A 21,706-nucleotide genomic window follows, 5' to 3' on the forward strand; every position below is an offset into this window, starting at 1 on the left:
AAATAGCATAAAGACTTGTGGAAAAATGTTGGACAGATGAGACCAAAGAGGTGGTATTGGGCCATAACGCACAACACCATGTTTAGTGAAAACCAAACACCTCATACCAACTGTCAAAGCAGAGTGGTGCAGGGGTGTTGATTTGGATTTGTTTTGCTCTGCAGCCACAGGACCCAGGTACCTTGCAGAAACTGAGTCAACCAAGAACTCTGTGCACAAAAAGTATTCTAAATGACTGAAAAAGGAAAGAATCACGGTGTTACAATGACACAAAAAAGTCCAGACCTCAACCTTACTGTAATGCTTTCACCTTAAGAGTGCTGTGCGTAAACAGATATCAACGAACTGAAGCAATGTTAGGAAGAAGAGTGCAGCAAATTCCCTCCACAATGATATGAGAAATTGATAAAGCTACACAGAAAATATCAAGTTTTTGCTTCTCAAGGTGGTTGTACAACCCACTGAATCCCACTAGCTTGTAGGAGTCTATGTATATGGTGCCACATGCAGGTTCTGTGTTTATACATAGTTAAATAAAGCTATTTAGCACACCCTCTTTAACACAGATATTAAATCAAGCATTTGTGTATTACTGGGTTTTTGGCAGGGAATACAAAAGGATTTACTGCAGTCTTAAAGAAGCATTTTTGTATTAATGTCTCATGAGGTGAGAAAAAAATGAGTTGATGGTAAATTCCAATGATGGTGCTTTATTAGAAGAAAAGCATCAATATAACTGACTCACAGTTACATCAGTGTGGTTTCCACAGATGAGAAGAAGATTCTGTCCTGACATTGAAAAAGCTTACTGAAAGACATGCTGGATTTCAATGAAATGTGATGGGACAATAAGGCTGCGTGCAAAGGATTAAAGCAGTACAATGCTTTAAAAAAACAAACCATCAACCATGTCTAAAAATCCTGACAGGACCATATCAGCTGGTCATCTGATCCAGTTCCATGGAGCTCACAGACTGAGATTTTGCAGCCCTAGCTAAAGGCGTATGTTTAGTTAACTTACTGAGCAATACAGATGGCACAGTACATGAAAACCATCTTGTTGTCATCATCATCATTAAAAACAATCTAGTTACTTTGACACACATTTCATTCAGAGTCTGCAGGTCCACATCCCACTGACAGACTGTTCCTGAACTTTCTAGAAACAAGCACATTAGCCACTCACTCACTGCTTGTCAGTACGTGAGTGTCCGTACATGATTAGCATACCCAACGTAACAGGGACTGTCCTGCACAGTAACAATGAAATCGACTCATTTAGTGTCTTCGAGATTAGATGAATACACACTTGTGTTTAATCGAGTAAAGCAGAAATTGAAAGTGATGAGTAAACAAAAAAGTGATAACTGAAGAGATACAGGCAAAGTTCATTAGCTAATAGATAAGACACAGACTGCTGTTTTGGGTGGTGGAGTGAATGGGATTTATCTCTTGATGGGCTGGACAGACGAGGCCTGGAAGCAGGTGAGCTGGAGCTGCATGCTGCTCTTAAACTTGTTCAGCAGCTCTTCCAGTAACCTGCAGATAATATTAAAGTTAAAGTTAATCTCAAAGACATAAAAGGAAACGCCAAAAGGTCACAGTCCCTCCAATTAGTAACATATACCGGAATCAGACTCACTTCTTATCGGCGCCGCTGTGTAACTGAGGGAGAGACTCCAAAGCCAGTTTGAAGCTGGCGCTGAAAATGAGAAGCTTAGTTAAAAATGTCACAGAAAGGAACCCATTTATTAACAATAGAGAACTAGAAAACACAGTTAAAGATGGGTCTGTGTGTGTATGCGGGCACACTAACCTGGCATACATGAACATACACACACACATGCACACGCACACGCACGCACACACACACGTACACACACACACACAGAGGCGCACATCACAGTGCATGCACACAACAGAACCAGATTACTTTCACTTCCTTTCCAAAACCCACCAACTAACATAAATAGGGATTGTAGTGAGGGATGTGTGACTGCTAAGATTTATGTCCGTGACATCCACAGCCATAAATCACTGGGCACATATGTGGGACTTCCTGTCTCTGCCACTGTGTGGATCTGTATTTGTTGTACTTACTTGCTGTCGGCGTTTAGGTATGTGGCTATAGCATCTCTCAGAGCACACAGTTCAAGTCGAGCCTGGATGGGGGTTTACAGAAAAAGGGCAACAATGGAGATGAGATCATGTAATCATCGTCAACTGACACCAGATGGTACCTTGAACTGAAATATGGCTTTATCAAAAATGACAGGTAATTCCCCCCAAGTGCGGTGGTCGACTTATGAGTCAGGGTCCTACTATGAGTGAGAAACTGCTCTGCGACTGCGGGTATGTGCGTGTGAGTGTGTACCTACCTGTAGGGCTCCGTTTTTGCTAAAGGAGGACACACACTGCATAAGACGGCACATTTCATCCGCAACGGACTCAACGATTCTAGATAAAACCCGAGGAACCAGATCCTTTGAGACTGTGAACACCTGACACAGAAAGAAAGAAAGAAAAAAAAGTCATGATGGGGGGCAAGGCGGCAAAAGCACCTAGTAGAAGCAGTGTCTGACAAATGAGTGATGAGTTTTAATGGCATTTAAGCACCTCGGCATGAACTGCAATAATATTGACCAGAGCCTCCTTCAGGTAGTTCCTTACACCTGTGAAAGAAGAAGGCACAAAGTGAAAAAGTGGATCTGTTTTGTTTATTTCCAGCTTTTTATATCTTATATATATTTTATCTTAACTATACATCATATACTTGGCCACAGTTTCCTCAGTTTAACCCCACTTTTAGCTTCCTCCCCCTCAATTTAAGCCAGCTTTCTTCAGATTGGTTGCCCCTCATAAACAAAAGGTTTAACCAGCAGGTGGGTGGGGCTTCACAGCCACATCTGTGCTTGGGATATCTGTTCTCACTGACATCATATAGAGCGACAGTAAAAAAAACTATGTGAGAGAGCGTGTTCAGCATTGTGAGCCTGAGCATTTGTACATACTGTTGACCTTGTTATTTGAAACTCATGTTTAGATGAACATCTGGAATTCTAACACTATATCTCTGCCAGAACAGACTATTGACTATTGAAAACTCATCTTTCTCTCTTTATTTGAAAATTCAGGGCAGAGTCGTTTTCACCAGAACCTGTAGCAGCTCAACAAGACTGCAAAACCATGTTTCTCTAAGATCACAGCCCCATCCACAGTAGAGCCAAGTGGCTGTTTGATTAACAGTCCATCTGGATTTCTGATAGAAATGTGCCAACAGGATTTCATTATTAGCCAAGCTAACACTGTGCCAGTGCAACGTTTTCCATTATTTAATTTCCCTCATCTGTGGGGAGGATAAGGGGCAGATGAGTTAGTGTGCTGTGTGGAAGCTTCAAAATATAACATTACGTTGACGGTGAAACAGTCAAAGGCAAAAACAGAAAGAAAGTACTGAAACCGGATTCTTAATGCTTTGCAGCACCCCACACACAAACTTGAATCCCACACAAAAAAATGCACCAAGTGAAAGTATCATATCCTAGAACTGTGGTTTGCTGTCCAAAATGTTCCTCTTTCACATGTAGTCCAAACACACAAACTCACAGGCGACAAACCAGATCAACGCTCACAACTTTTCATCAAGATTAAGCGTCCTGCTATGAACTGCTGCCCACCTGAGACGACTCGCACAGCTCTCACACAGTCTGACATGTTGCTTCACATCCTGTACTAAGGTAGACCACACATTCACAGTCAAGTTTCACCTGGGTTTGGGGTGCACTGCGTGAGCGAAAAAAGTCAAGCTACAACTCAAGTGTACACACATATCGCTGCACACCCACAGCTAGACACAAAGGCCATGAGCGCCTTGGGAAGACTGATTAAATGATCTTAGTGGTGTTTACAGTAAGCCATCAAAGAGCCGTACTTTACACATGACACATGTGAACCACAGCTAGAAAGATTAGACATGAGAGACTCTGAGCTGTCATCCCACAGCCCTGCTAGGGGCTTAAATATGATTCTACCAGGGTCAGTTAGTGGTTGCTGAAGGTGATTTCCTTCACTGTTTTATCAGCGCAGGGTAACAGGGTACCTGTAGGTGTTTGGCAGTCTCTCCAATCAAAATACCCAGCGTAGATGCCGGGCTCCAGGGAGCCTGCGATCGGATCAGCTCGTCTCTCAATGTAGGCTTCAAAGAGTTTCCGGTCCAGCCCCCGTACTGCGTCCACGCTTACCTGGCAGGTCAAGAACACACAATGTTACTGCAATGATAGATACTAGATAACAGAGTCTCTATCCCCAATCCATACATCATTAGACATGCACAACACAATATGAACAGATCCATATTATAATACACTATTTACTCAGCATTCTTTGCAATGACGCATTACTTGTTTGGATTTTTAGCAGCATTTTTATCTTAGTTGTACAGATTAGCTGAATCTTTGCTGTGTTAGCTTATTTACATGTCTGCAATTTTAGCTTCAGAGGTGCGAGCAGAGAAACCGGCCCTGCCAATTAAACTGATTCCATCTCTGTGTGCAGGTTCTAACATTAACACTAAAACATTGATAACATGTGAAGATGTCACCGTCTCCTGTTGCCTTTTTAAGTCACAACGACAATCTTGCCAAGGTTGTCTTGTGAGCCGTATGCATCAATCTAACAGCAGTGTGAATGCATACAGACGCCTACACGTGCATTAGAGAATTCCACATAAACAGAGATAACCTGTGCTTTGTAGCATTATCTCACAAACCCATAATTCCAGTTTGAAATAAGATGAAACTACTCCTCAAGGATTCATGTTCACCTTCTGCGATCCAGACTGCTCATAGGTGCTCAGAATTGTGGCTACTCTTCACTGGAGTTGTTGCTCACTCGTTACAAATACAACAAGGCTTTCGCTCAAAGTTTTCTCTGCCTCTGTGGCGGATATGTTTTATTGAAGCAGTGAGGAACACTGACGTAAAAGCATCTTCATCAATATTTAACTACCGTAGCCAGTGATGTTGCCTATCTCATGGCTTTACTTTTGAAAAACATTAAAAAGTCACACAACAAACGGAATACTTTCAAAACTGCTGTAACAGGATGCATGATTCTGCTTTACATCAACACATAACACTGAAGTTTCTGATTTCCATGCCTATTGTTTTAAACTGCAGACTGTGGTGTTAAAGGCTTGATTATGGAGTGTGGAAGTTGTGAGTAATTTTACTTTCCAGTCCATATTGAAATCCTGTATCCTTCATAAGCTGCATGAATATATTTAGACTGTGCATATATCAGTGACTTCTCAAGTTTACATGAATTCATTGAGAGTTTATTGCATTTCTAACTCTTTACAGTACGATTGCATGAGGAGGCAGCTGTGTGGCAGATGTGTTGTGTGGGAATTCTTATTTTTCAGATTTGCTTTCGCAGCTATTTTAACATTTGAAGATTACAATCTAGACAAACTGTCACCCATACAACGGTATCTAAATATAAATGACACATGAGAATCGGTTTAAAAATGATATTTCAAAGAAAATGGCTGTAAACAGTTTTTACTGGAAAACCAACAGAATGCTTCTTTGCTTTGTGATTCAGTCATTAGTCATTGTGTGCAGCTGGATGAGTGTGTACGTGTGAAGAAAAAAACTAGGGTGACAATGAACTGAGCTTCCAAGACCACGACCTTTATTTTTTTTTCTGTTGTATTTTTCTTTTAAAGAGGAGTCATCTCTCTGCTTAGAAGAGACCAGGGGACAGCTTTGTTGTTAATGACACCGCAACGCATTTCTCACCAACAACACTGAGTACTCCTTCCTTCGTGTGAAGTCTTGATCTCAAAGCACAGTTGCAGATTAGAAGTGTTGATACTGACCCGTGTGATCTTCTCTGTCCCTGTGAAGCCATGTTTCTCAAAGTGATGGGCCAGGTTTAGGAATGTGTGCCTCTCGAGGTACTGGCAGTTACTCAGGATGATCAGTAGACGCTGCTCCTATTCACACACACACACACACACACACACACACACACACACACACACACACACACATACACACTTGAATACTTTCACTGCCACAACACAACACTGGCACAGCTTAGGTTCACCTTACAGACTGTAGATCTGGATTTGGATTCTGGATGTAAAAGTGTATACAGAAGTGCCTCAAGCCTGTTTCTATTGGCCAGCAGAGGGCGACTCCTCTGGTTGCAATAAGCAGCCCTAATACATAGAAATCTCTTGGAAAACAGTCCTCACCTCTCTCGCTCTTTGACCTCAGCAAACACTCTCTGATGAGTTTCGGGTCTCAGTTGCTAGTTTCGAGTCTTACTGAATACAACACGACGTTAATTTTTATAAATTATGGTGTGCTCAAGGACTAGTAAGCAGGGTACACTTTAGGCTGAGACACTAGCATTCGAGCATCGTGACATTCACTCCATTCTCCTGATATAAAGTTTAAAACGCTAAACCAGCAACAATTGACTCAAGGGGACATCATTAACCAATGACAGTTGCAGTCCCCATCATTTATGTTCAAAAGATACACAGTGTATGTGGCGTTCTTGCTGCAAACATAGATCTTACCACCATGATGCTCACGCTGAGCTCTGTAGCCTGTGGTTAAACTTCCTAACCTGAAACCCATGACAAACCTTTAATCCTCGTACAATTCTGGAGAGGTTCTTCCAACCACAATGTGCTTTGCTTTCCAAAATATGTCCTTGGTTTAAAGTTGTGGTTTCAGTGAAGCTTGGAGCACTTTTTTTCTCACAATGCCTTTGTGAATATTGTCCAGTGTCTGTGTTTGATGTTTGGTAGAATGGTTGCCTGGTCTCCTAACTGCAGGAACCTGAAACTATTTTTAACGAGCTCTCACTCGATAAAATGCTCGTGCTTTTAATATTCACCCTTACAAACACACAATAAAGCACGCCAATTAAACATGTGCATAGAGACACTGTCAGAGTGACATTCTGATGCCTACAACATCATTGGCAGGAGTTTGCTGCCCAAAATTAAGCAAACCAACCTTCCTCCAAAAGCTTAGTGGCCTAAAGTAAACTGATGTCTTTGTATTAATAGCAGTGAGGCACTGTCCAAGTTTGCATGTGCTGGTTGCTAGATTGCCAACTCACAAAAACACCCGTTTGTATCATGACTGACACCAGTCTTAACTCTGGTCATCTGCTCGCAGTCAAGTCTGGCGGCATATTCAGGCTGGGGAAACCCCTTCTGCACCTTGCTCCATTTCCCCTTACCAGAAGCACTCTACGCCCTGCTCTTCTTCCTCCTCCTCGTCCTCCCCTGCGCTTAACCCCCTTCGCTAACATCTCAAACAAGTTACAGGAAATAAGGACGTCTCTACTTCTTGTCCATAACCAGGAAACAGACTGATAACATTTCGTGGTTCGAATGAGTGACACACATGTTTTCTAGTTGTGTAAAGGAGGGAGCCCACGCTCTGGTGTGACGCTGGCAGTCGCCACATGTGGGTTTTCGAGTGTTTAAACCTCATACGATTTAAAGAATATAATGAAGAAAAACACTGTGCTTACAGATGTTGGAGTAAAGCCCTCTTGAATGCCAGTAAACCGATCAGGAGAGGACAGGTCCAATGAAATGTTGCTGTAAACATGGGAGAGATTTTAAAATGTTGTCCAAGTGAAGCACAATAATCACAGAGATGAGAAAAAAATCATCCAAATACTTACTGAGATGTGTTAATGTCTCCATCTGTCTTAGTACTCAGCTGCTCCAAACTGTTTACAAAGACCTGTGGGGACGCATTTATCAGACATGTGAAAAGACAATTTTAGGTGCATCATTCATATGTTACTCTGTGATCAAAGCAGGTTAGTACAGACTTAGATCTAAGGTACACTGAAACACTGTGAGTTAGTGGTAAAGTGGACAGTGTGTGCATGTCAACATGTAGGGTTATCTTCACCTCATGGTACATAACAGACCAAATAAAATCTTAGCAACTGCTCTGTGACTGAACAGATGTAAGACAAATATAGAATACATAGGTTTTCAGGTCTATATATCACTTTGGTGATTAGTGCACAGGGCCTCAGGGCAAGAGGCAGGGTACACCCTGGACAGGTCCCCAATCTGTCGCAGGGCTAACACAGACAACCATTTGCACGCATGTTCACACCTACGGGAAAATTAAAATCACCAATTAACCTAACTCCACTAAGTGGACGTCTTTGGACTGTGGGAGGAAGCCTGTGTGGTACCTGAAGAAAAACCCACACAGACACAGGAAGAACATGCAAACTCCACACAGAAAATGAACTGCAGTTCCTCTAATGGCCACTTAAGGTTGACTTCAAAAATGAATCGCCATCACGGTCTAGTCTCTGTGCTAAAATGCCTCACTTAGAGCATTAAAAAGGATCTTCTCTTAATTCTAAACAAGTAGCTGATTTATTTTTTTTATATACTATTCATGTGAAGTGTTCAAGTGTTAAATGCTCAAAGTGGCTGCTTTGACTGACAGGAGAGCCAAGACAGTGAGGTGTAGCTTACAGCTGCCTGCTAGGACCCACCTCAACTAATCCAAGTACAGTAGGCCTCAGTCACACAGGCCTAGAGGCTGGTTAGCAACGCCCCTGGCAACCTCTGGCTACTAGAGGAAAAGAGAGAGCTGCCAGGAAGCCTTCTGTGGCTGGTAGCTGTCAGATGGTTGCGTTTTTGCTGTTGCAATGTTTAAAGCATTTTAAAAATAATAATCTAAAAATATATACCTGTCTTATGACAAAGATCATCAAAGGTAAGTTTTAGTAAGTTCATTTATAGAATTTTATTTAGCACTAATTATATGTGTCTCTCTATTTGCCACCAATGCTTGCTAGGAGTAGCTGATAACACCCGACTCTGTCATCCAGATTTGGCCAGTTCTGTATTCGATAAACAACATAAACACATGAAGGCCGAGGCTTCAAAATGTGGAAATCCAAACCAGTGGCAGACACCATGGTGGCTACTTCCATCCTATGCAAACAGTCTGTTTTCATAACAAAATCCTATGTATGTTCTTGGAAATAAGTGTACACGTCTTACCTTCATGATCCTCACACTGAGCTCTGCAGCCTGGTCCTGGACCTGCTCCAACTGCAACACCTGTGGAAAAGAACGTAACGGTAACGATGCTTTCTTGACGTGACTAAAGCTGTTTATTCTAAATTCATAAAGGATTTCTTTGTGTCGGATGGGTTTATACTATACTACTTTGCTTAAAGCCAAATTAAAACCAAGTTTTGATATCATTTCTGTTTGCAACAGAGGTTCAAATAAAAGATCATCACATAAAGCAACTACACAGAGTGAAATTTCATTCTTCTAGGTTTACTGCACTGTGCGACTTGCACAGAGGCAGGGAATGAAGAGTGATGAATGCAGCACCCACTGAACCGAGGCCAGGATGCACAGCAGTTATTCCTGCACTACTTCTGCTACAACAAGCTAACTACATTTTCTTCTTTATTTATTTTTTTCTTTTTGTTTTGTGTTCTACTTCAATTTATTTACTTCGTGTTTTTTTTTTTTTTTTCCTCACAATTCCAACTTTGAACCTCTCTCATTGTGCAACACAGAGTGCTGTTTTCAAAACATGACTAAAGATGATATCAGCATAATTTTTTCATATTGGTCACACAGTCCATGTGGCTAAGCTTGATTTATATTCACCAAGATTTTAATTCTTCTTTTTTCATAAAAACCCACTTCTATAAAAGTTGCTGTGTAAAATGTAAATAAATGCAATGATTTGCAAATCTCATGAATCTATATTTTTCACAAAAACACAGCAAAAACATATCAGATGTTTAACCTGAGATGTTAAGATACTACTTTATGAAAAATATTAGTTAGTTTGAATGTAATGGCAACAACATGCCTCAAAAAAGTTAGGATGGAGGAACGAAAAGCTGGAAACATTAGTGGTACTTAAAGAAGCAGCTGGAGGAACATTTTTCAACAAACTAGGTTAGCTGGTAAAAAATAAAAGTGTCTTAGAGAGGCACAGTTTCACCAATCTGCAAAAAACAACTCCGACTGCAGAATAGTGTTCTTTACTGTAAAATCACGAAGGCTGAATATAACATCATCTACACTATGTGTTATCATTTAAAAAAAACAAACAAAATAAAAACAGAGAATCTTGAGAGATCTCTGTGTGGAAGGGGCAAGTCTGAAAATCAGAACTGGACTCTCGTGCTCTATGGTTTCAGAGGTGGCACTGCAGTAAAAGCAGGCAAAATCACTGCATGGGCTCAGGCACACTTCTAGAAAACAGTTTACAATATCATCGACCAAAAAGAAGCAGCCTATGTGAAACACTGCCATCGTCTCTGGGACAAAGCTCAGGTCAGACTAATGAAAATTCGAAATTATTTTATTAAAACACTGATGCTGCGTACTCTCGACTAAAGAGGAGATGAACCAGTCATATTTAAAAGGTATCCATCTCTGATAGTATGGGTGTGCGTTAGAGTCCGTGGAACTCGGATCTTGCACATCTGGAAAGGCACAACAGATTTTATACACAGGTTTTAAAGCAACATAAACTCTCAGCCAGAAGTCTTTTTCTTTCTTTGAGACATGTTGCTGCCATCCAATTCAACATGACCTCAGCGATGCTAAAGTTTGTGATAGTGCCAGGAATAGCAGGATTCACATTCATTCATTCAGTGTGACAATTACTGCAATTGAAAGGAGGCATATGCCAGCCCCATAACAGCCTGTGTCTAGAAGATGACAAGTAACTGTCACGTCTCAGCTATTTAAGTTCATTTAATGGATGAAGAAACTCATGACTACTGATTATCATGTGAATACTTCTGTAGCGCTGATGTTTGCAGGGTATGAACGAACATTTGTTTCTCCGGGTTTGGTTTCCAGGGGCTCTTTGAGTGACTGCAGCATCTGGACCATACACTGCTCAAAGCGTGAAGGCTGCAAAAATATTAAAAACAGAGATTACAAACACGGGCTACATTAGATAACATCACACTTCAACACAGATTCGTTAAAACAGACCCACAAGTAGTGGACTAAACAAATGCAATGAATTGCTGCTAGCTAGAAAGTATACATAGATATTAAACTTTTTGTGAGACATCAAGCATTGTTTTCTATGAAGACACAGAGCGCTGCTTGATAAATTAACTCATCCTTACCAGGCTGGTGATTCCCTCATTATCTACCAACCAGTCTTCCTTTTCAGCAAGCCTGTTGACATCTGTGGGTATGAAAAGCACAAATCGAAAGGGCCATCACTTGAAACTGTGCTACAGTTTTTTGAACTCAGAGCCGTTTACATGTGGAGTGTGGAGACTTTCATATGGGGTCATAAGTAATGGAAATATGAACAGAATTAATGGTTTCTGAGGGAAAACCGCATGATATAAAATCAAACCCTTTCTTCCCAGACCACAATTTGGTGTGTGCGTGTGCTGTGTTTGTGTGTGTGTGTGAGAATGTGCATGTGAGTCGGGGGAGTTAAGAAAAAAACCAGTCACTCTTCTCAAAATGACCATACCTAACCACAAGTGAAACACAGCATGTCTGGTTTTAGTCTCATAACACTTTCTCCATTACTAAGCTGGAAGTTGAATTAGCTAAAAGTGACACTTGAGGACACTGACCACTAAGAGCTTACCATTATAGGCAAATCCACATGGTTTTATAAAAATCTGTTGTTATCTGCAGGTTTTGAGTTCATGTCCTTTCGCATTCTTGTCTAGCGGGGGATTACACAAGTAACGGATGCTAATCAAAGTGTGATTTCAGAATGACGCAGCTTTTTTTTCTCATGTGGAGATTAATAACGTGTCTATGGTGACCGCTTTTTTATTCTACTGGTAAAGATTCCCAATGCTGTTTTGCTTAGACTAACAAATGCGTTATTTGCAAGGGTAAGCAGGGCCCAGTTTATTTTGCCCCATGTATCTGGTACCAGCACATGCAAATTCACGAGATTTAATGTTTTTTTGTTTTTTTTGCAGGCATACTTTCCAGTAAACGTCTTCTTAGCACACTTGGTCAACACATTTAATATTTTTTTAAAAACCCAGAAAAACAAGGTAAAATGTAGACACTACAAATACAGATTTTAAGGATGTTATGCGCCTCTCTAGAGTAAGTTTTTCATGTTTCACTGTACATCAGCACACTAGCAGATGCCAAGCTTCTCCTCAAATATCATACCGATCTTGTTAAACTTTGACAAAACCTTGGTTTCTTGCATGTTAGCTTTCTTGCATGTTAGCTTCTCTAGGTTCCGCAGAGAAAAGAAGCCATTTTCCTCTCAGTCCAGGACTAGAGTGATTTACAGGCATCTATCTGGCTTCAATCTTAAGCAACTGGATGTTGTTTACCTACCTACCTACCTCCAGGTTTATTACTGGTGGTAATTTTAGTTTGATTTTAGTTCTCAGTACTTCATCTAATATGAAACTGTTGGATGTTTTTTGCTGCCTGAAAATTGTGATATCTTGGATGACTGGATTAGAAGGCTCTCATTAGGAAGCCATTGTACATTATTTATATACTAGATGGGTGTTCTGAGTAATAATGGGCTCAGTCCAATGATTGACTCTGTTACATGAAGATTGCATTGACAGAGCAAAAGCTGCTTTTAGTTTTTATGATCCTGCCACAATGAACATTGAAAATAAAATAAACTGTTTGGTAACTTGGGGTCAATTAAAATGGAGATCTTGATGAAAATATGTTTTGTCCATTACTGAGAGCTCTCTCACCTTCTGTTGTATGCACCAGAGTCACCATGAGACAGTGAACTCTCAAATCCAGCAGAAGATCCTGGATCACCTGCAGCAAATCATTTGGGATCTCCATAGCAGACAGAGCCTCATGACAACCCCTGGATGAGAAACGCCAGAGAACAGAGGTCTGTTATTAAAGGCAAGGTAAGCATGAGGCTCCCAAATGCCTCCATTTAGCCAAACATTTAAACAAATTAATTACAGCCAAAGTGTGAGGACCTGACAGTGTGTATGATTTGTGTATGCCATGATCCAGCCAAATCTGTCTTGCTCTCCCAGCCTCCATAAAGAGTCAGCTCCCCTTGCGGCAAGGTGGCGGGTAAGAGAGCACCCCGAATGAGCTTCACGAGCCGACTGGTCAGCTCTTCAATCATTTTCTACAAAACAGACAACATACAGTATATGCTGCAGAATTTGTCTTTCAAAAAAATATCTCAAATTAACATTATTAGAGTAAACTGGAGTTAGAAATCCTCATACTTTAAAGTCATTCTGTCTCTGTCTGGCATTCTTCTTGGATTTTTCCACTTGCCCAGATTTCTCTCCAGTCTGTAGGGAAAGACACAAATACTGTCACCTCTTAGAAGTCCAGATTACTGACGAAAAATATATTTTATGTTGCTTTTCCGTGGCTGCATTAGAGCAAACTACGATAATGCAAATGACATTCCTTCAGCTTTTCTTGAGAATAATCAAATAATTTCTCTTAAATGGAAACCCTGAAAAACACAGATATGGAATGTAAATCTGCAGAGAATTTAAAAAACAAAAACAAAAAACAGTTTCTAAGAAAAAGCTTTTATTAGCCTAGCCTAAAGTTTTCATGGGAAATATTCGTGTTCACAGAGACATTTGTGTATTACTAAGAACACCATTCGTTTTGGCCTATCAGTAGAAACTCATATTAACCTGAGTTGACTCATGGAAAATCATTCCCCTTCTCTTAATCCCAAACTAAATGCCTAACTCACCAAAGGAATTTCATGAGATAATCCTCAATGAATATGAGTGAAACAAAGCTGAACTATGGAGCTAAATTTATAGCAATTTATTTATTATACCAGTTTTTATTTTCATTTATTTCAATTGTTGTATTGATTATGTGACAAAACTAATGTCCCTTTCATTCTTTTGCAGCTGTTGTCCATAATGTGGTGTTAGCACGCGTATCGATTTGCTGGTTAAAGATTTTCGACAGGACACGGTCCCTCCTTTCCAAACAATTTCAACAAAAACACAATTTTATTTTTGCTTTCACTACACTTTAACCACACTTTTGAAGATTAAAATTTGTGCATTATATGTGTGACATCAAAATGCAGCACGCCATGGAGAGGTTTGTGGTGCTGTGACTTTCCCAGTATTTACACAAAGCTTTTTACCACCATCTCAGCCTTGCCCCTCTGACTTGAGATATTCTGACTCACTTCTAATCTTGACCCTCCAAATGACAATCACTGAATTGAACCCCTGTATTTACAAAAATAATCACACAAAAACATGCTGTATGCAGGATTTCTGTCTACTTGGTGAGTATTCACCTCGCTAAAAAGACTTCCATTAACGTAGGAGATCCAAAGCTTCCAGAAATTGGGCAGCTGGCCGATCACAACATCTGAAAGCTTCTCCACAAACTGCACCTGCTGCGGGGTCTCAAAGTGCCAGTCTAGAAAAAAAGACACACATATGATATGATAGAGGATATTGGCATAATGATTGTGCAGTTCAAATATTCACACATCAGAATGGTTTAATTCCTGGCACATAAAGCTTAAGACGTTTGTTTTTTTATTTGTGCCTTTACCGTACAGCGTGATGCAAGAAGATTCCCCTAAACACTGTACACGACCAAAAGTGTTACACACACACACACAAACAAACAAACGTGTGTACAGAATTTAGCGCAGACAGGGAAGCCCCCCTTAGAACTCAGTGTGTGGGCGAATCTGTGAAGTGCTGCACTACTCACTGCTGGATCGTGGCGTTCGGAGACTGCCCCCTCTCTTCAGAGACGCGGTGTGGCTGAGCCTTCCGAGGGCTGATGGACGGGTATCCCCCTCCGGGTCCAGAGCTCCCGCACCCACTGAGAGACATAACGAAAGTGGGGAGGGATGAGAAATGAGCTTGAAGGGAAAAGAAACACGTACTCCACATATCAAATAATCACATTTTCATAATTCCACATTCCTCAATAAGCTTAACGGGCTTTCACACCAAACAATCCCTCCCAACTTTCTTTATTTGTGTTCTGATCCATCTCAGCGGAGAGAATGTCCCCTTGTTTTCACGGTGGGGAAACAGAGCAGTGGGCTTTGTGAGTGCTGGGGTGAAGTGGGTTTACGCTGGCCACAATGTGCTCTGTCACATCTGATTCTTAAGAGCTCCTCTAGATGGCAACAGGGAGCTATGCAGTGAATGAGAAAGTCCTGCAACCACACACTCCTATCTCTGCATGTGAAACAACGTTAGCAAATTGAATCTGTGAGATAACTTAATGATAACAGAACAAGGGGTGGCAAAAAGGAATGAAAGTGAAAGACTGCGGTGCTAAGAGGATCAAAATTGCTACAATGAAAATGAAACTTTAAGGACAGGTTCGTGCAACGCTGCACTACGCCCACACCAGTTTGTCTAAATCAATGGAGACTGATGAGCCACATTTCCAAAACATGTGTCTCTCACACACACTCACATACACAGAAAAGCGTACTGGTGAGTCACAATGTTGAATGTAGTGTGTAAGCAAGAATTGAGAAATCCCCAAGCAGAGGAGAAAATTGTGGTTGAGGTGGCTGTGCACACAACACACCCATCCAGGCCAGAAAATGTAAGGAAATTCTCATTTGAGTCAGACTATCTGTAAACAGACGAGGCTTTCTTATATCGCAAATACACACAGACAGACAGACACACACACACACACCCACACACCCCATATGGTGCATTGCAGGCTCCATCTCTGTGAAGCTTTCCTGTCTTTTTACAGGGATGAGAGCTGCTGTTGACCCAGGTGGCGGCCGAATCCTCAGAATGGACAAGCACGTGCATTCTGAGGACTGCATGTGTTCTGCTGCTCTGTACGTTCAAAGGATTTACTATGCTGCTGCACTGCTTCTTGCTCAAATTTGCAGGGGGAAACTATAGAAGCCTCTGTGTATGCGTGTTGAATAAACTGACACAATGTGTGTCATTTATACACACTTCCTCATCGGGTCTGGGGCTTCTCTGCAGGCTGGATGGGTTCCTCTTCCAGAGGGGTCACTGACCTTGACCACACGCACACATACCTGCTTTCTGTCTAAGAGGACACAAACCTTATTCCCACGCTACAGAATACAAAAGCTTCAACACTCTTCTCTTGAAAAACGCCCCAGTGTTTCACCCAGATTTTATGTGCGCATAGACAACAGGACATCTTGTAAGGAAAAGTAAAGATGGGACTAACAATAAAATCACTATTATTAATAATCTGTGACTTAAAGTTTTGAACTTCCAGGCTTCATGTGCATGATGTCGATCGTCACAAAATTTCTGAATACAAGTAAAAAAGTTCTCTAATGAATCAATGAATCAATCAGTCAATACGACCAGGCAAACACCTGCCAGACGTTAACCAGTATTATCACGGCATTGCTCTTACAGCAGCATTTCTGCAGCATAAAATCCCAAACACACCGTCAAAGTGTCTGAACAGTGAATTCCCACCAACTACTCACTGAAAACCTATTTTTCCAGAGGAAAAAACTCCTGTTAATTGTGTTGACATTGGCAGAAGAAGCGCCGTTCGAGAAATAAAAATACTGCAGCTTCTAATTGGATCGGGCAGAGTCAGATTGCAACACTGGGGCACGATGGGAGTGTTTAGACATACGGAAGCAACTTGCTGTGCTCCCTCACAAAAAAACTTCAGCTTTCAGGCCTTTGTTTCTAACAAAGATGGATGGCTTTATTTCACATTTAAGGCATTTTATAGGGTAATTAATGGAATCGTGACTACACCAGAACGACCTCTGGCCTTATATTCCTGACTAGGAACAACAGTCGAAAGAGAAAATGACACCAGTTACTGCAAATATGCCTGATGCTTACAGCAGAATAATCTCTGCCACGTGTGATGCTGACAATAGCATAAAAAAAGCTAGTGAATGCATCTATATGAAGGGAAGAGGAGGCCGCCAGAAGAGTGGGTAGCTGTGAGGTACCATGGGGGCTATACAGAAGGAAGGGTAAGGGCGGGAAGGAAGGAGAGGAAGAGTGAAGCTGGGGGAATGCAGTGGATGTGGTTTTTATAATGATGGCTGCTGAAGCATTGCCTGGGTGGAGGCACGGGTTTCACACTTGGGCCAGAAGTGAGCAGAGAAGACCAAAGATGCTGAATATCTGCCAGAGGTGTATGTGAGGGGAAGAGGCGCGCTGTGTGACAACAGAGAAGACAGGAGACAGCTGTAACAAAGAACAAGAGCAGGGAGAAAAACAGGAAAGATTGCGTGTACCTTTCTGCATGTCTGTGTGAACACTGTGCTCACCAGAAGAATGACAGCATGGGTAATTTGTTTAAACACAACGGAGTGTTTTTTCACAGTAGTGGTGCTCTTGGCTTTCCACTTGTTTGGACCGTGTGCTTTGCTGGCACCCTAACCAAGCCTCAATATATCCCCGGGCTTGTAAGGTGTTAGGCACACAGCAGCCACAGTCTGAATTGCAGGTGACCAAATGAACCCCCACCTTATCAAAGGCTGCTACACTGGGTGTCAGTGGGATTACCTGTAAAAGCTGAGGTAAAGACCTTTTTTCTGGAATTTCAAAATTTTCAATATAAATCAGTTCCCCCAAAAATACAAACCCTAACTGACCTTGCACAAGTGCTGCATGCCATTTCACTGATTCCATTTGCAGTGGACTAGGAACAAGCAGACATGCAAGTCTTTTCGAAGCAACGTAAAAACGGATTTAAAGAATGCAGGTTGGACAAAAAGTTGGGTTTGCAGGACGGCTCTCAACCAACTCTCAACAGAATTGTGTACATCTATGAGAAGACTGCACAGTTAAATGTAGGTCATTTTGGTCACATGCTGACTGTAACTACTGTCTTCTCAGAGGCAGACGGTAATTTTAAATGATGTTACCTGAAGAACAGACATCACTCTCAAAGTTCGGCTCCAAAAATGCAGTTCCTGGAATCACCACTTGAGGCTGGTTCAATAAGCAAGCCATCCTACAGACCTCAATATTAAAAGGCCCAACTTCACTAACATCACTAAGAAGCTTGTTTACAGCCTGGTGTTTAAAAAATGACACTGACACACTGACAACTGATGTGATGCTTTGAGGTATGGGGACTTTATTAATAAGTTACTATACATGTCCATGCCAGCATGCGTGTTTCTGTGCTTTTTTTTTTTGCAAACTAGCAATTTTCTGCACAGTTGGGTTGGATGAGATTTCAGACTCCCTCTCCACCACATGTTGCTCTGCAGTGGAATGTAAGTGTGAAGTAAAAGGGGCCATCCCTGACATAATCATCAAGATGAAATTTAAATGTGGAGAAGTGGGGAACGAACCAATCCCCAGATCCATCAAGCCTGAGCCCCGGAAACCACTGTTACTTTTAGCATTAGACATGTTTATGTTCCAGCTGTGCTATGTGAAGCAGCCACCCACCCCACAATGCATTTGTGCGGGTGCCTCAGTTTGAGTGTGCACGCATGTGTCTAAGCAGGGCTGGCGAATCACTGGTCTTCCTGAGTGGACAGTTTCAGATCCACATTTTTCTGCTGGCTGATTTAACAGAGGAACAGCTTAATTGGGGTTAATTGTTCCAATCCATCTGTGAAGCTGTGTGTGTGAGTGAGAAAGCGGGTTTGTGTGTGTGCAGTAACATGTCAAGCGCTGAAACCTAAATCCAAAGCCAATGCTCCATCACTTTCATCTTATTCATACATTCATGAAAAAATAAACACACAGGCCTCAAGCAAGCAGCACAGGCTGGGGTGAGGGAGGCCGGCGAAGGAGCAGGGAATGTAGGCAGAGCTCTGGAACGACTGAGACACCGCTCTCTTCCCTCAGCTCACAACATCCACCAGCTGCCTGATTGGAAATGCTAAATAGGGGCTTTTCACTACATGTGCAAAACGAGTCAACTCAGACAAATGTGCATTTTTAGTCACCTCTCTGGCCACTGATGAACTCATCTCTGCAGTTCTGCATCAGCTGCAGGATCCACTTGTGCTGAGCGTCGATGCACTGCCATGCTGGATCTCCTGGAGCGTGTAGGTCAGACAGGTACCTACGAAAGTGTGGGACAGGGAGAAGGAAGATGACATGGGACAAAAAGATCAACAAAATTAAAATCCACGCTTAAATGGGTGACAAATCAAATGTCAGACAACAAAGAGTGGCCCAAAACAATAAAAGCTCTGGCTGAAGTCGGGGCAGGACAGCCCGCTAATGTCAGCCTAAAATCCCCATTAGGTTTTACTGCACTTTGTCTTTTTGCATAAAGCGTAGAGGACGGCTAATTCAAATCACCAAAAAAATTCCACCACAAACTCCTCACCAAGCAGAAAGAAAGAGAAAGTTGCATTTAAATAAAAAGCTGTTTGAAGCACTAAGCGTAAGATATGACTGACACATTATCTGTTTTTTACTTCTCGACTATCATAATGAAAAAAAATTCACGATGACGCCATCATGACATTTATAAAAAATATTTTTTTACGATATGCAATTCTGATTTTTCTGGATGGTGGATGCTCATATCAAACACAGTCCAAGTGTCAAGATAATGACACTCAGTAATGCCTCAGAGACAAAAGCTCAGTCCTCTGCTCTACATGCTTCATTTCTTGATTCTATATGACATCAATAAGAGCAGGGGTCTGGCTGTGAGCACAAAGCCCCGCCCACCTAATGTACAAACCTTCTCTTGACATGAGGCACCGCATCAGAAGCTAAAACAAGCTTGTTTCAGACAGGATGAACTGAGAGGCTGGGCAAAGGCTCAGTATAAGATAATTGAGGAACATTTTGAACTCTGAATTATGCAAAGCAACTCTAGTAGAGTCCAGAAATGAAAATGAGATGAGCATAAGCGCATATATATATGTATGAATTAATTAATGCTCTTGTTCTTTAAAATCAGGGTAAAAAACCACCAAAAAGACTACAATTTTATTTTGAAAAGAGAGTGACCTTGCGAGCACCAACATGTGTTCTTATCATCCTCTATTAAAACTAAGGGGGGTTTGAATAGCTAGGCTCTTTTAAGTTAAGATATCAGACGATTCACCCCCAAAGCTGTGGCCTGACCCCCTCTGCTGTCACTCTAAAAACCAGCCATTCATTTGTTTCTCATTAGAGGGTATCTTTCAAAAGTTTGAGAAACAAGAACAAAACAAGCGCACACACTCGCACACACACACACAGCTTCCACCATCCACGTGAAGAGTAAACAGGAGCTGAGTGGGCGTTCAGAGCTGTGCCTAATGTACCAGGATGAAAGATGTTGCCATTTGCCATGTGGTTGAGAGCTGGTCTCTGTGATCCTGACAGGTTGGTCTTCACAATAATAAATAGGCAGAGACCACAAGTATGAATGGACAGATGGATGAAGTGGAAAAAAAGAAGGAAAAGAAAGACAGGGGGAGAGAAAAATAGAAGCAGAAATAAGAGAGCCAGACAACAGAAATATGATTGGTGAACTGAGGAAAGTGAGAGGGGAAAAAAAAAAGAAAGGGTGGGGGGAGGAGGTTGAAGTTCTGGTAAACGATGACACAAGCAGACATCAAAGAAACCAAAGGGAGTGGAGGGACTTGTCATGACTTTCTGCTGGATGCTGACAGAGTAGACGTGTAAAGAAAAATATCCAAACTTGAACAGGGTCATAGAATTGTAAAGAGACCTGATGTATCTTTTCTGGTCGTGAAGCGTAGATGGGGTCTGCAGCAGTTTCTCCAACAAGAGACTCCGCAGAGCTCCAATCCTCGTCTCAACCTCAGCGTACACTGCAGTAAAGTAGAGTCAAAACATTGGTAATCACCATAACAATCAGTTTCGAAAAAGCCATGAATTTCATGCATTTGTTGAAGTTAAAGTAGTTTACCTTTTTTGAAAACAGGGACCTCAGTATTGCCAAAGAGAGACTTTGCTTTCTCATAGTCATTGATCACCACATCGTAATCTCCCTGGAAAGAAAAAATTGTTCATTTCATAATGTACAGTTTTTTAACTCATCAATCATGAGACACACTTTGCATTTAAGCCTCTCTAGCTCCACCCTCTGGTTGACAATCATTTAAGCTGTGTGTTAAAACAATAAAACATTGCATTTTGTGGGCCTGTGGTGAGTTTATAAATCAGATTAAGACACCTATACAGCCCCCCAAAAATACTACTACTACTACTACTACTAATAATAATAATGATAATAAACATTTGTAAAGATCAAAACTGCTTTAATTAACACCTTTGCTTATACAAAAAAAATGGAAATCAGGAAGTAGAGAAAAAAATGTGTGTTATTTGTGCCATTATGTGGCTTCAACTGTTAGAAAGAGCCATTGATTTGCTCTACATATTTATACACTTATGTGCTGCCTACTACAGACATTTCCACACAAACTCCAAACTTTTTGGGAGAACCAAATCAGGACAATGTTCCCAACTGTCATTTCTTTCATTTAGAAAACAGCAGGGCGCACTGTGCTTTAGTCCCACACTCACTAGTAGAAATGAACCACCACTTCTACTCTTACTAATCATTCAAAGCTCTTTATTCTACAAGCAGCATTTACTCACACCTTTTTACAGCACTTTATGCTATTCCCTGCTTTATTCTTGTCACATCCACACCAAATCCAATCCAAATCCAGGCACAGGAAGAACATGGAAACTCCACAGAGTGTGA

General features: G+C 41.4%; 1 protein-coding gene across 2 annotated transcripts in view; it reads right to left on the bottom strand.

Annotated features, from left to right (window-relative positions):
* Positions 1 to 689: 689 nt before the first annotated feature.
* The window catches only part of exoc2 (exocyst complex component 2), a 47,651-nt gene continuing 26,634 nt past the window's right edge, over positions 690 to 21,706 (bottom strand). For both annotated transcript variants that reach the window (XM_031732438.2, XM_039601385.1), the window contains exons 9-28: positions 20,903 to 20,984; positions 20,702 to 20,804; positions 18,969 to 19,087; positions 14,771 to 14,884; positions 14,343 to 14,467; positions 13,282 to 13,350; positions 13,021 to 13,178; positions 12,778 to 12,899; positions 11,194 to 11,255; positions 10,889 to 10,969; positions 9,077 to 9,136; positions 7,720 to 7,781; positions 7,564 to 7,633; positions 5,882 to 5,998; positions 4,100 to 4,241; positions 2,617 to 2,672; positions 2,379 to 2,501; positions 2,101 to 2,162; positions 1,643 to 1,702; positions 690 to 1,539 (exon numbers count right to left, since the gene is read on the bottom strand). In XM_031732438.2, the coding sequence (XP_031588298.1) occupies positions 1,446 to 1,539; positions 1,643 to 1,702; positions 2,101 to 2,162; positions 2,379 to 2,501; positions 2,617 to 2,672; positions 4,100 to 4,241; positions 5,882 to 5,998; positions 7,564 to 7,633; positions 7,720 to 7,781; positions 9,077 to 9,136; positions 10,889 to 10,969; positions 11,194 to 11,255; positions 12,778 to 12,899; positions 13,021 to 13,178; positions 13,282 to 13,350; positions 14,343 to 14,467; positions 14,771 to 14,884; positions 18,969 to 19,087; positions 20,702 to 20,804; positions 20,903 to 20,984 (1,881 nt within the window). In that variant the 3' untranslated portion in view covers positions 690 to 1,445. The remainder of the gene's footprint in view (positions 1,540 to 1,642; positions 1,703 to 2,100; positions 2,163 to 2,378; positions 2,502 to 2,616; positions 2,673 to 4,099; positions 4,242 to 5,881; positions 5,999 to 7,563; positions 7,634 to 7,719; positions 7,782 to 9,076; positions 9,137 to 10,888; positions 10,970 to 11,193; positions 11,256 to 12,777; positions 12,900 to 13,020; positions 13,179 to 13,281; positions 13,351 to 14,342; positions 14,468 to 14,770; positions 14,885 to 18,968; positions 19,088 to 20,701; positions 20,805 to 20,902; positions 20,985 to 21,706) is intronic.

This window comes from Oreochromis aureus, linkage group 17, assembly GCF_013358895.1.
Source record: "Oreochromis aureus strain Israel breed Guangdong linkage group 17, ZZ_aureus, whole genome shotgun sequence".
In the NCBI taxonomy this organism is placed as follows: Eukaryota; Metazoa; Chordata; class Actinopteri; order Cichliformes; family Cichlidae; genus Oreochromis; species Oreochromis aureus.